Source organism: Balaenoptera physalus (genome assembly GCF_965194825.1).
Source record: "Balaenoptera physalus genome assembly, chromosome: X".
Taxonomy (NCBI): Eukaryota; Metazoa; Chordata; class Mammalia; order Artiodactyla; family Balaenopteridae; genus Balaenoptera; species Balaenoptera physalus.
Genome location: NC_138903.1, coordinates 7,518,654 through 7,535,348, shown reverse-complemented (window position 1 = coordinate 7,535,348; position 16,695 = coordinate 7,518,654). Strand labels below are relative to the sequence as shown.

The 16,695-nt window shown below is 46.1% G+C and overlaps 1 protein-coding gene across 2 annotated transcripts in view; it reads right to left on the bottom strand.

Moving 5' to 3' along the window:
• The window catches only part of LOC309652126 (protein WWC3-like), a 71,631-nt gene that overhangs the window by 7,040 nt on the left and 47,896 nt on the right, over positions 1–16,695 (bottom strand). For both annotated transcript variants that reach the window (XM_082445643.1, XM_082445644.1), the window contains 3 exons: positions 14,663–14,905; positions 4,825–4,914; positions 3,485–4,029 (listed from right to left, as the gene is read on the bottom strand). In XM_082445643.1, coding sequence (XP_082301769.1) covers positions 3,485–4,029; positions 4,825–4,914; positions 14,663–14,905 — 878 coding nt within the window. The remainder of the gene's footprint in view (positions 1–3,484; positions 4,030–4,824; positions 4,915–14,662; positions 14,906–16,695) is intronic.

Genomic DNA, 16,695 nt, shown 5'->3' with positions numbered 1-16,695 from the left:
CAACCGTCTGCTCTTGGGCTTCAAGGCAACGAGACGGAAAGTGGGGAGCAACGCCAGTGAAGTAAGGAATAAACAAGCTTCCACACATTCATTTCAGAAACCTCTGACCCTTCCATCATTAAACACAGACACACAGACACTGAGACCTAAGGACAGCAACGCTGCTTGACAAAAGGGAGGAAAGTATAAGGAAAATCACACCGTGGGCGAAGCTGCCAGCTGGCATACTAAAATAATGAAAGCGTTAAAGTCTGGGAAAAAACGCAAGGAAGAAAAAAATACGTCAAGCTCTTAGAAAAGTTCTTACACAACTTTCATAGCCAGGATGAATACCGTTCAAACGACAACAACAATAATAAGAGCAGCTGTTGAGCTACATTAAAGCACAGCTATGAGCTATGCCCTTCTTGACCACACCCTGACCATCCTAAATACATTGATTCACTGCACAAAGATGTGGCACAGCCTGACCAGCAAGGCGAAGGAGAAGTCCAAGGTCACTTACAGTGAACGTTTCTGTCGAGCCGCATGAGAAAAGAGATTAAAAAAAAAAAAAAAAGCACAAAGTGAAAGAACTGTAGAATTTAAGCCAACAATTTTAAACAGGGTATGAATGTAATAAAAAACATCAATAAACAGATGAACAAGGTCAAAATATTTACGGACTGATATTAGCAAATACCAGTGGGAAATGAAAATAGGAATTGATTTCAAAATCATGACACATTTGACTTTTAAAATGTGGGGAAGATAAAATTGTAGTAAACATGTAAAAACGGTTAAAGATGACAGTTTATTTCCCCACTCCCCTGCCCCACCTTCTGTCCCCTCAGGTTGATTTAAAACACAATGGGCAATTCTGAATTTTATGTTACTAAAAATTTTTCTCGCTAAAGCTTGCTGGAGTCAAACTTAGACTGTACTGTTCTTAGACTGGAGAGTGGAGGGGACTACGTGACCTCGGGCGTCATAAATGAGGGGTGGGGTTAATATAACGAGTATTGAGATCCTCGCCAACTTTATGAAGCTGCGATGACTCTAGGCTTCATAAGCATCAAGGGAGGCAAGGAGTCACCCTGTGTCCATGCCTGAAGCTGCTCACCCAACCCAGCCCTGCGAGAGCACTTACCAAGACCCATTCACTAAGTCAGGTACCTCTAGTTCGTATTCTACTCAGAGTGTCATATATGAACGCAACACCAGGTGGCAGTATCTGACCACACCATAAGCAAAGACCTCCCAGTCTAAGAAGCTTGAAGTACTGTAACATCCACCACAAAGTAGGAAAGAAAAATAAAGAAATCAGGATCAGCAATTAAGTCAGCTCTTCTCCTTCCCACCCAGTCTTTCCCCTGGACCAAAAGCGGTGCTGGACCTTGTGTGGATTTTCTGCATAAGTAAGTAGACAGACACTCTGGTATCTCAGCCTTTAAAGAAAAGTTGGTATGGGGGGTGGACACAGAGAAGAGGACGCTCAAGCAACAACAGATGCACGATTCAGCCCTTATTCTGTATCTTCTTTTGTGAATAAACATGGAGCACTGAGCCTGTGATTACAACAAAGAACAAAGTGAATAAAGTTCCCCTGTACATGTGATGTGAATTACAGAAATAACGTATCCGGGGATATGAAAGGTGTGTTTGCAAACGCAGAGGGGGAGACACCAAAATAATAGAGATGCCAAAAAGGCCCGGGGCTGCCGCAGAACATAATGGATCTCTGGTTAAACACATAAATGCTACAAGAGACTATTATCTTACATATAGATACTAACCCGCACGGGTACACAGAAAAAACCCCGACAGGTAACAGAATGGTGGTGAATGGAAGAGCCCATAAAGATCACTTCATTCAAGGGCACAGAAGCTGAGACTCAGCTCCATCTAAGGTTGCGCTCAAGGTCGCACAGCTAGTGAGTCAACAGGGCAGGGAACAGAATCTGGGTATAAGCTGCTAGTTCAAAGCCATTTCTGCTACATCACCCTGGTTTTGTATTCACGTTTTCTTTCCACCTTTGGCTGCTGACTGCTTAACAGTACATAACTAGGGTTTCTCAGCCTCGGCGCTCTTGACATCTTGGCTGGATCATTCTAGCCAAGACGGGGACCATGCTGTGCACTGTAGGATGCTGAGCCTTGCCCCTGGTCTCCACCTACCAGATGCCAGTAGCACCCCACCAGCTCCAAAGTGTGACAACTGAAAACGTCTGCCAAGTATCTCCAGGGGTCAAAAACACCCCTGGTTGAGATCCACTATGCTATACAGATTATCTAGTGTTCGCCTAAATGGAACGTCTAAAAACAGTTTTGCTGTGCAAATACAAATTAAGTGGGCTGAACTTCAGGAATGAGAGGCCTGTTCTGATCTTCTCTAAACATTAAGGAAGTTAAAGTCGCTAGAGGTTGGCTCACAAAAGCACTCGGGGTGAAGATAAGGAGGGTTGAAGCCCAGACTCTGCTTTGTGCACCAGCCATCAGCCAGAATACTCCCCAGAACAGCAATTTGGTTTTCCATGTGGGCTACAAGCTGACAGACGCTGGCACCAAGCAGAAGCTGAATTAACACCAACTGGACGGATGAAATTCTCATGGCTACATGTTTCTGGATTTGAAGAGCAGCAGACAAATCGATTCGGTAGAAAGGACTGATATTTTCACTCCCTCCTTGACAGAATTATGTTCTTGAAAAGTACAAGGACAGGGCTTCCCTGGTGGCACAGTGGTTAAGAATCTGCCTGCCAATGCAGGGGGCACGGGTTCGAGCCCTGGTCCTGGAAGATCCCACATGCCGCGGAGCAACTAAGCCCGTGCGCCACAACTACTGAGCCTGCGCTCTAGAGACCGCGTGCCACAAGGACTGAAGCCCGCGCGCCTAGAGCCCGTGCTCCGCAACAAGAGAAACCACCGCAATGAGAAGCCCGCGCACCGCAATGAAGAGTAGCGCCCGCTCCCTGCAGCTAGAGAAAACCCGCGCGCAGCAACGAAGACTCAACGCAGCCAAAAAAAAAAAAAAAAGTACAAGGACAAAGGATGAAGAGATGAAGTCACAGGGCCAACGGAAGTAGAGATTTCTGCTGGGCCACAGCCAGACAGCAGTCCCAGGGCTGGTCTGAGGCGGGCACACACAGAACGCTGCATCTGGGCACACGCCCTGGAGAGTGCATGAAGGCCCGAGTACTTCTTTAGCAGCCTCCGAACGTGGAGGAACTGTCTCATTTTCGACAATTAAGTATATTCTGAGAACAAGCCAAATGCCTGGGAAAGACTACTCTGCCAGTTTCCATGACATTTCAAGGACCCAGGGCAAAAGCACGCAGAACGAGCGAGCGAGCGGGCGTGCGGGCCTCCTCTTGCCCTGGCGGGTCCTAAGCCGAGGGCTCACTAGGCCACAGCAGAGCCAGCCGGCTTCCGTGCGGCTTCCTCCCTGAACTCGAGACCTTTGCTCCCCGGCCCCGGGGCACCCACCGGACCCATCAGGACGTACGTGCAGCCGTGGGAGCGGCAGAAGCTTGGGGTCCTCGCTCGCGAGGTCCTTCCCCGTCCCCGGGGCACCCGTGCGGCGGCAGGGACGCCGCGCCCGGCGGGTCTTCGTCCCCCAAGGCGGAGGCCTGAGCGCGCAGCCTGTCCAGGGTGCCCAGGCCCGCCACCTCGAAGGCGTCCCCGAGCTGGGCCAGGGGCGAGTCTCGCGAGGCCGGGAGGAAGGGCGTGTCCAAGGGCGAGCTGGGCGGGGACAGCGAGGACAGGGAGGAGCAGGAGGACAGGGACGCCAGGGACTGCGGCGTGTCCAGGGAGCGCCTCTGTTTGTGCAGGCCCGCAGGGCCCGGGGCGTCCGCCAAGGGGTCGTCCCGGCCCAGGGAGTCGAAGGAGACGAGGTCGAAGCGCAGGAGCGGGCCGCCCTCGGCGTCGGGCTTCTCATACTGCGGGAGGCCGTAGATGTCGGTGAAGCTGACGGAGCTCAGGGAGCCGCGGCTGGAGGCCAGGGAGCCGCGACTGCTCCCCGAGGAGACGGTCAGGGTGCTGGCGGACAGGCTGAAACGAGAAGAGCAGCCTGGAGCCCGCGGCTGGAGCCTGCTCGTCCCCACCGCGAGCCGAGCCTCCGGTCTACTCCACGAGGAGCAAAACTGCCTCGGGCCCCGTTCACGCGGCGCCTCTTCAACACCTCGGAGCGTTTTAAGACACCCCCCCACCCCCGCCCCTTCGTGAATATTTCCTTTGTTTCTTTGTCAGTAGAGAGCAGTAGTTAACGTCAAGGGCTCTTGCCAAGGGCTCTTGCTCGAGTTCAAGTTCCAGCTCAAACTCAAGACTAGCTGAATGCATTTGATTTGGTCACGGGCTTTGCCCTTTCCCAGCCTCCCACCTTCTCACCCAGCGCTGGGATGATAGCGGTTCCTGCCTCAAGGCACTGTGAGGAGGAGAACTGAGAAAATAATACACAGAAAGCCCTTAACACTACACTTCACGATACGGTAAGTGCTTGAAAACTGGAGCTCTTACTGAGCATCCAAATCTGATTTTAAAGATATTCAGGCCTTTAAAAAATAATTAAAAGGGTATGTGTGCATCTATGTAGATGGATATATACACTCCTGATGCTGTGAGTTACAAAATCCTTCGATAAATGATTCATTACTCTGAAGTCACACTTGCTTCTCATATTCCTTGGATCATATATGAGCAGCTCCTCTTAAAAATATCGTGTATCCACACTTTCCTGTCCAGTGTTTACAACCACTGCAGGTTCTAAGTTCTGGGAGAGAAAGCCAAGCTAAAGGGAACTGTGAAGTTCACGGCCACGTCGTTATAAGATGATAATAAGTTACCCACCTTTGTAACTGGGACTGGAGATAGGACGTTAGGCGGGTGGCTTCTTCCAGCTGCATCAGGAGACAGTTTCTTTTTTCCTGAAGTAGAATCCTGTAGGTACAAAAACAGTCCACTGGTGGATTTCAAAGATGCCAAGTATATTTTTCTAATAAGAAATTCAACTGTAAATTCCCCCAAACTGATTGAGGTGTCAATGACTAAATTCTAAAAAAGCACATCCAAGGTCATAAACACCAAGATAACAGACTGTTTTTGTCTTGCTTAAAAATGTACCACTGGCCGCCTGAACAGTGCCTGATACACTGTAGAAGTTCAGCACATGGGTGGATAGGCGGATGAATGGATGGGTGGGTGGATGGATGCGTGGATGGATGGACGCATGCGTGGATGGATGGGTGGAAAGATGGATGGATAAGTCAATGGGTGGGTGGCTGGATGGACTGACGGATGCAGGGCTGGGAGGAAGGACAGGCAGACGGACAGGTGAACAGGTGGACTGGACGGACAGACAGCAGACAGGCAGACGGGCACACGGATGGTGGTTGAGGTGTGTGGGAGGAGGGGTGTGGGTGGATGAACAGATGGATGGGAGACTAGACTAGAATATGGATACAAATGCACAGCATGCAGTAATCTACTGGACTTCCTTGGAACAAATCAGATTCCCTCATTCTAAGCCCCCTTCCAGGCAAAACTACATGCAATTCTAAAATCTACCGAATTAAAAGATGAAACACAAATAAGAGCAGCTGAGAGAGGATTAACCAAGATGGCCGAGTAGAAGGACGTGCTCTCACTCCCTCTTGCGAGAGCACCAGAATCACAACTGGCTGCTGGACAATCATTGACAGGAAGACCCTGGACTTCACCAAGGAGGATACCCCACGTCCAAGGACAGAGGAGAAGCCACAGTGAGACGGTAGGAGGGGCACAATCAGAGTAAAATCTAATCCCATAACTGCTGGGTGGGTGACTCACAGACTGGCGAACACTTATACCACAGAAGTCCACCCACTGGAGTGAAGGTTCTGAGCCCCACGTCAGGCTTCCCAACCTGGGGGTCCGGCAATGGGAGGAGGAATTCCTAGAGAATCAGACTTTGAAGCCTAGTGGGAATTGATTGCAGGACTTCGACAGGACTGGGGGAAACAGAGACCCCACTCTTGGAGGGCACACACAAAGTAGTGTGCACATCGGGACCCAGGGGAAGGAGCGGTGACCCTGAGGGAGACTGAACCAGACCTACCTGCTGGTGTTGGGGGGGTCTCCTGCAGAGGCGGGGGGTGGCTCTGTTTCACTGTGGGGACAAGGACTCTGGCAGCGGAGGTTCTGGGAAGTGCTCCTTGGCGTGAGCCCTCCCAGAGTCTGCCATTAACCCCACCAAGGAGCCCAGGTAGGCTCCAGTGTTGGGTTGCCTCAGGCAAAACAACCAACAGGGAGGGAACCCAGCCCCACCCATCAACAGTCAAGTGGATTAAAGTTTTACTGAGCTCTGACCGCCACAGCAACAGTCAGCTCTACCCACCACCAGAGCCTCCCATCAAGCCTCTTAGATAGCCTCAACCACCAGAGGGCAGACAGCAGAAGCAAGAAAAACTACAATCCTGCAGCCTGTGGACCAAAAACCACAGTTACAGAAAGATAGACAAGATGAAAAGGCAGAGGGCTATGTACCAGATGAAGGAACAAGAAAAAACCCCAGAAAAACAACTAAATGAAGTGGAGATAGGCAACCTTCCAGAGAAAGAATTCAGAATAATGATAGTGAAGATGATCCAGGACCTCGGAATAAGAATGGAGGCAAAGATTGATTAACAAAGACCTAGAAGAATTAAAGAACAAACAAACAGAGATGAACAATACAATAACTGAAATGAAAACTACACTAGAAGGAATCAATAGCAGAATAACTGAGGCAGAAGAACGGATAAGTGACCTGGAAGACAGAATGGTGGAATTCACTGCTGCGGAACAGACTAAAGAAAAAAGAATGAAAAGAAATGAAGACAGCCTAAGAGACCTCTGGGACAACATTAAATGCAACAACATTCGCATTATAGGGGTCCCAGAAGGTGACGAGAGAGAGAAAGGACCAGAGAAAATATTTGAAGAGATTATAGTCGAAAACTTCCCTAACATGGGAAAGGAAATAGCCACCCAAGTCCAGGAAGCGCAGAGAGTCCCATACAGGATAAACCCAAGGAGAAACACGCCGAGACACATAGTAATCAAAGTGGCAAAAATTAAAGACAAAGAAAAATTATTGAAAGCAGCAAGGGAAAAACGACAAATAACATACAAGGGAACTCCCATAAGGTTAACAGCTGATTTCTCAGCAGAAACTCTGCAAGCCAGAAGGGAGTGGCATGATATACTTAAAGTGATGAAAGGGAAGAACCTACAACCAAGATTACTCTACCCGGCAAGGATCTCATTTAGATTTGATGGAGAAATCAAAAGCTTTACAGACAAGCAAAAGCTACGAGAATTCAGCACCACCAAACCAGCTCTACAACAAATGCTAAAGGAACTTCTCTAAGTGGGAAACACAACAGAAGAAAAGGACCTACAAAAACAAACCCAAAACAATTAAGAAAATGGTCATAGGAACATACATATCGATAATTACCTTAAACGTGAATGGATTAAATGCCCCAACCAAAAGACATAGACTGGCTGAATGGATACAAAAACAAGACCCATATATATGCTGTCTACAAGAGACCCACTTTAGACCTAGGGACACATACAGACTGAAAGTGAGGGGATGGAAAAAGATATTCCATGCAAACGGAAATCAAAAGAAAGCTGGAGTAGCTATACTCATATCAGATAAAATAGACTTTAAAATAAAGAATGCTACAAGAGACAAGGAAGGACACTACATAATGATCAAGGGATCAATCCAGGAAGAAGATATAACAATTATATATGCACCCAACATAGGAGCACCTCGATACATAAGGCAACTGCTAACAGCTATAAAAGAGGAAATTGACAGTAACACAATCATAGTGGGGGACTTTAACACCTCACTTACACCAATGGACAGATCATCCAAAATGAAAATAAATAAGGAAACAGAAGCTTTAAATGACACAATAGACCAGATAGATTTAATTGATATTTATAGGACATTCCATCCCAAAACAGCAGATTACACTTTCTTCTCAAGTGCGCACGGAACATTTTCCAGGATAGATCACATCTTGGGTCACAAATCAAGCCTCAGTAAATTTAAGAAAATTGAAATCATATCAAGCATCTTTTCTGACCACAACGCTATGAGATTAGAAATGAATTACAGGGAAAAAAAACGTAAAAAAGACAAACACACGGAGGCTAAACAATACGTTACTAAATAACCAAGAGATCACTGAAGAAATCAAAGAGGAAATCAAAAAATACCTAGAGACAAATGACAATGAAAACACGACGACCCAAAACCTATGGGATGCAGCGAAAGCAGTTCTAAGAGGGAAGTTTATAGCTATAGAAGCCTACCTCAAGAAACAAGAAAAATCTCAAGTAAACAATCTAACCTTACACCTAAAGAAACTAGAGAAAGAAGAACAAACAAAACCCAAAGTTAGCAGAAGGAAAGAAATCATAAAGATCAGAGCAGAAATAAATGAAATAGAAGCAAAGAAAACAATAGCAAAGATCAATAAAACTAAAAGTTGGTTCTTTGAGAAGATAAACAAAATTGATAAGCCATTAGCCAGACTCATCAAGAAAAAGAGGGAGAGGACTCAAATCAATAAAATCAGAAATGAAAAAGGAGAAGTTACAACAGACACTGCAGAAATACAAAGCATTCTAAGAGACTACTACAAGCAACTTTATGCCAATAAAATGGACAACCTGGAAGAAATGGACAAATTTTTAGAAAGGTATAACCTTCCAAGACTGAACCAGGAAGAAACAGAACATATGAACAGACCAATCACAAGTAATGAAATTGAAACTGTGATTAAAAATCTTCCAACAAACAAAAGTCCAGGACCAGATGGCTTCACAGGTGAATTCTATCAAACATTTAGAGAAGAGCTAACACCTATCCTTCTCAAACTCTTCCAAAAAATTGCAGAGGAAGGAACACTCCCAAACTCATTCTATGAGGCCACCATCACCCTGATACCAAAACCAGACAAAGACACTACAAAAAAAGAAAATTACAGACCAATATCACTGATGAATATAGATGCAAAAATCCTCAACAAAATACTAGCAAACAGAATCCAACAACACATTAAAAGGATCATACACCACGATCAAGTGGGATTTATCCCAGGGATGCAAGGATTCTTCAATATACGCAAATCAATCAATGTGATACACCATATTAACAAATTGAAGAATAAAAACCATATGATCATCTCAATAGATGCAGAAAAAGCTTTTGACAAAATTCAACACCCATTTATGATAAAAACTCTCCAGAAAGTGGGCATAGAGGGAACCTACCTCAACATAATAAAGGCCATATTATGACAAACCCACAGCCAACATCATTCTCAATGGTGAAAAACTGAAAGCATTTCCTCTAAGATCAGGAACGAGACAAGGATGTCCACTCTCACCACTATTATTCAACATAGTTCTGGAAGTCCTAGCCACAGCAATCAGAGAAGAAAAAGAAATAAAAGGAATACAAATTGGAAAAGAGGAAGTAAAACTGTCACTCTTTGCGGATGACATGATACTATACATAGAGAATCCTAAAACTGCCACCAGAAAACTGCTAGAGCTAATTAACGAATATGGTAAAGTTGCAGGATACAAAATTAATGCACAGAAATCTCTTGCATTCCTATACACTAATGATGAAAAATCTGAAAGAGAAATTATGGAAACACTCCCATTTACCATTGCAACAAAAAGAATAAAAGACCTAGGAATAAACCTACCTAGGGAGACAAAAGACCTGTATGCAGAAAACTATAAGACACTGATGAAAGAAATTAAAGATGATACCAACAGATGGAGAGATATACCATGTTCTTGGATTGGAAGAATCAACATTGTGAAAATGAGTATACTACCCAAAGCAATCTACAGATTCAATGCAATCCCTATCAAATTACCAATGGCAATTTTTACGGAGCTAGAACAAATCATCTTAAAATTTGTATGGAGACACAAAAGACCCCGAATAGCCAAAGCAGTCTTGAGGCAAAAAAATGGAGCTGGAGGAATCAGACTCCCTGACTTCAGACTATACTACAAAGCTACAGTAATCAAGACAATATGGTACTGGCACAAAAACAGAAACATAGATCAATGGAACAAGATAGAAAGCCCAGAGATTAACCCACGCACCTATGGTCAACTAATCTATGACAAAGGAGCCAAAGATATACAATGGAGAAAAGACAGTCTCTTCAATAAGTGGTGCTGGGAAAACTGGACAGCTACATGTAAAAGAATGAAATTAGAATACTCCCTAACACCATACACAAAAATAAACTCAAAATGGATTACAGACCTAAATATAAGACTGGACACTATAAAACTCTTAGAGGAAAACATAGGAAGAACACTCTTTGACATAAATCACAGCAAGATCTTTTTTGATCCACCTCCTAGAGTAATGGAAATAAAAACAAAAATAAACAAGTGGGACCTAATGAAACTTCAAAGCTTTTGCACAGCAAAGGAAACCATAAACAAGACGAAAAGACAACCCTCAGAATGGGAGAAAATATTTGCAAATGAATCAACGGACAAAGGATTAATCTCCAAAATATATAAACAGCTCATTCAGCTCAATATTAAAGAAACAAACACCCCAATCCAAAAATGGGCAGAAGACCTAAATAGACATTTCTCCAAAGAAGACATACAGACGGCCACGAAGCACATGAAAAGCTGCTCAACATCACTAATTATTAGAGAAATGCAAATCAAAACTACAATGAGGTATCACCTCACTCCTGTTAGAATGGGCATCATCAGAAAATCTACAAACAACAAATGCTGGAGAGGGTGTGGAGAAAAGGGAACCCTCTTGCACTGTTGGTGGGAATGTAAATTGATACAGCCACTATGGAGAACAATATGGAGGTTCCTTAAAAAACTAAAAATAGAATTACCATATGACCCAGCAATCCCACTACTGGGCATATACCCAGAGAAAACCGTAATTCAAAAAGACACATGCACCCGAATGTTCATTGCAGCACTATTTACAATAGCCAGGTCATGGAAGCAACCTAAATGCCCATCAACAGACGAATGGATAAAGAAGAGTGGTACATATATACAATGGAATATTACTCAGCCATAAAAAGGAACGAAATTGAGTCATTTGTTGAGACGTGGATGGATCTAGAGACTGTCATACAGAGTGAAGTAAGTCAGAAAGAGAAAAACAAATATCGTATATTAATGCACGTATGTGGAACCTAGAAACATGGTACAGATGAGCCGGTTTGCAGGGCAGAAGTTGAGACACAGATGTAGAGAATGGACATATGGACACCAAGGGGGGAAAACTGCGGTGGGGTGGGGATGGTGGTGTGCTGAATTGGGCGATTGGGATTGACATGTATACACTGATGTGTATAAAATTGATGCCTAATAAGAACCTGCAGTATAAAAAAACAAACAACTAATACTAAACTTTCATTGGGTTATTTGTATGGAAATATGTTAATATAAATGTTTCAGACATTACATGAAATTTCTAAAAATCTTATATTTGTATTTGTATGGAAATATGTATGGAAATATGTTAATATAAATGTTTCAGATATTATATGAAATTTCTAAAAATCTTATATTTGTATTTGTATGGAAATATGTTAATATAAATGTTTCAGACATTACATGAAATTTCTAAAAATCTTATATGTTCTGGTATAATGTTATAAGTAATAATCCTAGTTATTACTTTAAAATGTGTATCTCAAAAATAACTAATTTTCTTGTCAACTGCATTATTATGAACTTTCATCAAATCTTTAACAGTGGTCATCTTTAAGTCTTTTGTCATTTACAGACAGTTCTGGGTGTACTCTGATGCTTTTGCAAATATGTTCCTATAAAAGGCTTTCATCTTCAAGAAATTCATGGAAAAGACTCTGACAAGTACAGGTTTCTGGTAACTGACTGTACTGCTGAACTGAATGAATAAGCATTTTCAGAACTCTAATGAAAAACTGATGAACTCATAAAAGTGCTAACAAAAGATCAAGATGAAAAAAAATTAATTACATGGGACTGAGTGAACTGATGAGGATGAGTATAATTTTTGTGACTTTCTGTCTGAATTAAAAAAAAAAATCCCACAAGGACTCAGAGGCAAAGAATATAGAAATCAATTTTCACTGCAAAGTAAAGGAGCTGTTACAGTGGAGGATTACTGGACTGAATGTCAATATTATGACATAGTATGAGTGTGTTTCGTGTTTGGTAATTGCAATCATTGTTGCTTTTGTTGTGGTCATCCATGTACAATGCTTGGTGTCAGTCTATTTATCTCTTGTAAAAATAAAATACAGTGTGTGTGTGTGTGTGTGTGTGAAAAAAAAAAACAAAACAGAAAAACACACAAATAAAATAAAAAAGCAACCGCCACAGTGTTGGAGGTAGTTTTCTTCCTACTTTTTTCAACTTCATTTTCTAAAATGAAATTTTTTCCCACAGCGCTAAGCCCACTGCCTAGAATAGAGCCCGACATGGATAGGCACTCGATAAATAGTTATTAAGTGAATGTACAAATGAATATGTTTGCTTCTAGAACAAAGCAGTTCTCGTTTACAAATCAAAATGATGGCAGTTTAACACATGGCCAAGTAGGCACCCTACAAAACAATTGCTCTTTCCTTTGAAAGAGGAAAAAACTTGCATCCCCCCAATCCCCAGTAACACTCACTAACCTGGCTCAAACTTTCCATCTGACAATGATGCCACTGAAACCAAGACGGGCAAAGACTGGGCCTGGCCAAACAGCTGGCACACGTCAGCCCTGAGATGCGTACCTCCATACCTTTCTGCCTGGCTCCCTCCTCCCAGACCGGGTCTCTTCTAACGCCCTCAGCCTGTTCCCAGGGAAAGCCCCCCGCCTCCGGGCCCCAAGCGGCAGGAAGAAACGGGCCCGCATCCGCTAGGCCCAGAACGTCACCGCCGAGGGAACACTCATGGGGCACTTGGCCCCATCACCTGGCCAGAAAGGTGCTTATTAGCACCTGTGCACGGCCCTCCTTGCCCAAGGCCATGTAGTGCCAGATTCAGGAGACACCTGGGGCCAATTCAGTCCCAGTTGAGGGCCCTGCGCCCCAGGATGCAGCTCCCAGGCTGGTTCCACAAGAGACCCTGTCAGGTGAACGAGCTTGGGTGACCCAGGCCCTGAACCCAGGCATCAGGGTAAAACCAGCTCCATGGGGTTCCATGGATTTGTGCCCTGGGACCACAGCACTCCTGCACTCTGGATTTCCACGTGGCGAGGGCAGAAACACTCAAGGGGACATGGGTGTGGGGTCCTGGTACATGTGGTGGACATGCGGTGTTCGTGGGACCGAATCCACGCCCCTTAAGAGAAAACCAACCAGAACTCTCAGGCCCTCTGACCCGAAACATACACAAGAAAACAGCATGGGGAGAACGGAAGGTGATGTTAAGCTGAAACGATACAAAAGCACAAGAGCACAGATGAAACTTCCATTTCACAGTCCCGTTGCAGAGTCAGAAGCGATAAACTCTGGGTTTATTTTGAGCAAGGTGACGGGGCACTCCACCACGTCAGGCAAACTAACATGCTCTCCGCCCATTCCTATGCACTGGACTCTCCAATCACCATTGCTTCCCTCCAGCACTGACATTAGCCCCTAAGGACACAACACAGACCTGTCTGTCTGTCAATTAACAATGAATATCCAAGCAGAGACAACCCCCAGCAAAAACAGAGGACAGTCCTAACACTCGATGAAATAATCGTTATAAGGGCATCTGTACTGACCAAATAATTCAGGTGACTATTAAACTCTACGTAGGGAATGCTCACAGAGATACAGCTTATGATCCTCGTAACACAGTGAATTTTAAGGAGCCAGTATGTTATCAAATGGGCGGTGGGCCTTCCAAAGCTCAGCAAATATCCCCAAACTTCTGACAGCTGTGCAACGTGGAAAGCAGACCCAGCCTTCCACACAATCCGTGATCACACAACAATCTGTGATCACACACAGCAAATGCAAACCAGGAGACAGGGCACACAATGAAAGGGCGAGCAACAGAGGACAAAGGAACTGTGCTGGCTTCATGTGTCCCACGCTGGGAAAGAGCCCCAAGACCAACTGAAGAGACGCACGTTCAGAAACAGACACGCGAGAGAGCGGAGACTTCCTGCTGCCAAAAGGGCAGGCTTTGCTGGCGAGAAATCAAAGTCGGAGATAAAAGTAAGAGGTAGACTGCGGAAACGGAGATGCTGCTGACGTCAGGAACGAGGTTCCTCTGTGGTCACGGAGCCGACCACCACCTGCCTCCGGGCCCCTGCTGGCTGGAGACCCGACACCTGTCCCGGGCGCTGTCCTGAAAACACAGGGGGCGGGTGCACCCGGCACCGGCAGCGGGAGTGGGCGGGGTCTAAGTGGTGGGTTCCCGGGTCTTCCCTACTCCATCCGGTTCTCGACCACCTCCCACTCGTAATAGGGACCGGGAGCCTCCGAGTCCTGGGCACCCCCTGCGGACGGCAGGCGCCCTGGGCACCCCCTGCGGACGGCAGGCACCGGCTCCCTCCACCTTCCGCCGGGCCGTGGCTGCCTGAGTAACAAGGTTTCGGCTTTGCCAGCTGCTCCTCCGCTGGAAGCCGGCCCCGCCTGCCCGGCCAGCCCACCTTTCCGTGGCGCCCTGCACGGACGTGGCCCGGGAGCGCTGGATCTCCTCCTCCAGGCGCCGTCGCTCCTCCTCCAGCCGCGCCACGTCCTCCGCCGGCCTCCTCTGCTGAATGATGAGCTGCAGCTCCTGAAGCAGGGCCTCCTTCTCCTTGATGAGCTGCAGCCGGTCCCTGTCGGCCTCGGCCATGCCCGGCCAGGACTCGCTCTCAAACTGGGCCAGCTGCTGCTGGATATTTGAGACTCTGCGTGAGAGGGACACAGAAAAACCCATGAACTTGATGAAAAAAACATCGTCTTCACACATCCTCAGCACCATCACACGGATTCTAGAAACTCAGTCCGATAAATACTGGAATGATTGCACTGAGTAAAACCTCACACGACAAAAATAAAGGATCTGGAAATGAGGTGTAACAAAAATGATGTGTAAGTCCTCTGCGACATACGCCCCAGCCTATGAGATTCAGGATGACAGTAACCATATCATGTTTGTTTCAAAGAACTGACCAAAAGGCTGGCAGACCCCAACTCGCCCACGTGCACGGTGCTGTCTCCTCTGTGTACCGTTCTGGAGCGGGATGGAGCCGGCTCATTTCTCTCTGTGCCCCCTCCCTCTGCAGTAGCTAAACACCGTGCTGGACACATGAGAGATGCTTCTGGCCTCCTGCCTTCTCTGCCGTGCCTAATTCCTGAGCCCGCCTTGAGAAAACCCCAGGAGAGAAATGCGCCCATCACTGGATTCTGTATAGTGCCAGAGGCCTTGACCACGCATGAAATTCAAAACGCCTGGCAGAGAGCAGATACTCAACAAAAGCTAAATGCATGAAACGGAGAATAAACACGCCAGCAAGTATATGAAAGAATGGGAGTCAGCCCTGGTGAGAGTGGACGTGGTGTGGGGTAATCTGCGTGGATGCAAACCGGCCAGCTGCACTGTGTCAGCACGACCATCCTCAAGGTGTAAAACTATGGCTCTCGTCACTCCCCGTGTGCCTAAATGTCCGCGTGCCCGCTTGGCAGACAGACTGGTGCCCTGAGGTGGTGCTGAATGCAGAGTAAGTGAAAGAGATGTGACGTGTTTTCAGAGCATCCTTTCATAGGAGGAGTAGAATGTTTTAAGCCCTTTAAGTTTATATGTGGCTAAGGATGAGGGCTGTTTCCGGGCAGAAACAAGGAACTCCAGACCTGACCAGAACCCACCGCTGTGGAGGACAGATATTGGCACAAGGGCCCAAAACCAAAATCCAAAGACTTCTCTGAGGTGACAGAGAGCTGTGAGGCCAGCTAAGTGGCAGGTGCACATAGCCCTCTAGCCTCTAAGGCAGCGGTTCTCAAAGTGAAGTCCCTGACTGGCAGCCTCAGCATCACCTGGGAGCTTGTTACAAATGCAAGCCTCAGGCCCCACCCCAGACCTGCTGAATGCCACACTCTGCGGACTGGGGTTGGGCAACCTGGGTTTTGACAAGCCCTCTAGGAGTTTTGATGCTTGTTTGACACCCTCTGCTTTCAGGCAGTGCAGCCTGGTCTGGAGGATGCTAATTGGCCTTGGAGCTCTTAGAGGCTTGCATCAGGCACGGATGGGATGATCCTCACTAAAACAGGAATGGCAAGAGTGCTTCTGAGACTGCGCCGTCCCGTGCCCAGGGCACATGTCACTAATCAAAGCTGGCATCCTTCCTGCTGGGTCCAGACTTCAGAATCCTTCTCAACACTGTGCTTCCTGCAGATACTGCCAGTCAGCTGGCATCGGTCCACGTGTTAAGGGCCGTCGGCCAGCCCTGCACCAATCCACGCTCTTCCTGAACTAGACATAAGCACGGGACTAGTCAGCCTGGCTGTAGGACTGGGCAAGACTCCTTCTTCAAGTACCAAACCAATCGGATAACCCCCAGTCATGAAGAGAAAAGAATATACAAGTTATAGTTTAAATGCACACATTTTACTCAAGCCCAGTTCCCCAAGAAGGTAAAGAAAATAGCTGAATGTCAGCAGCTTTATTAGGCAAGTTCTTTTCTAACTTAAAACTAATTTC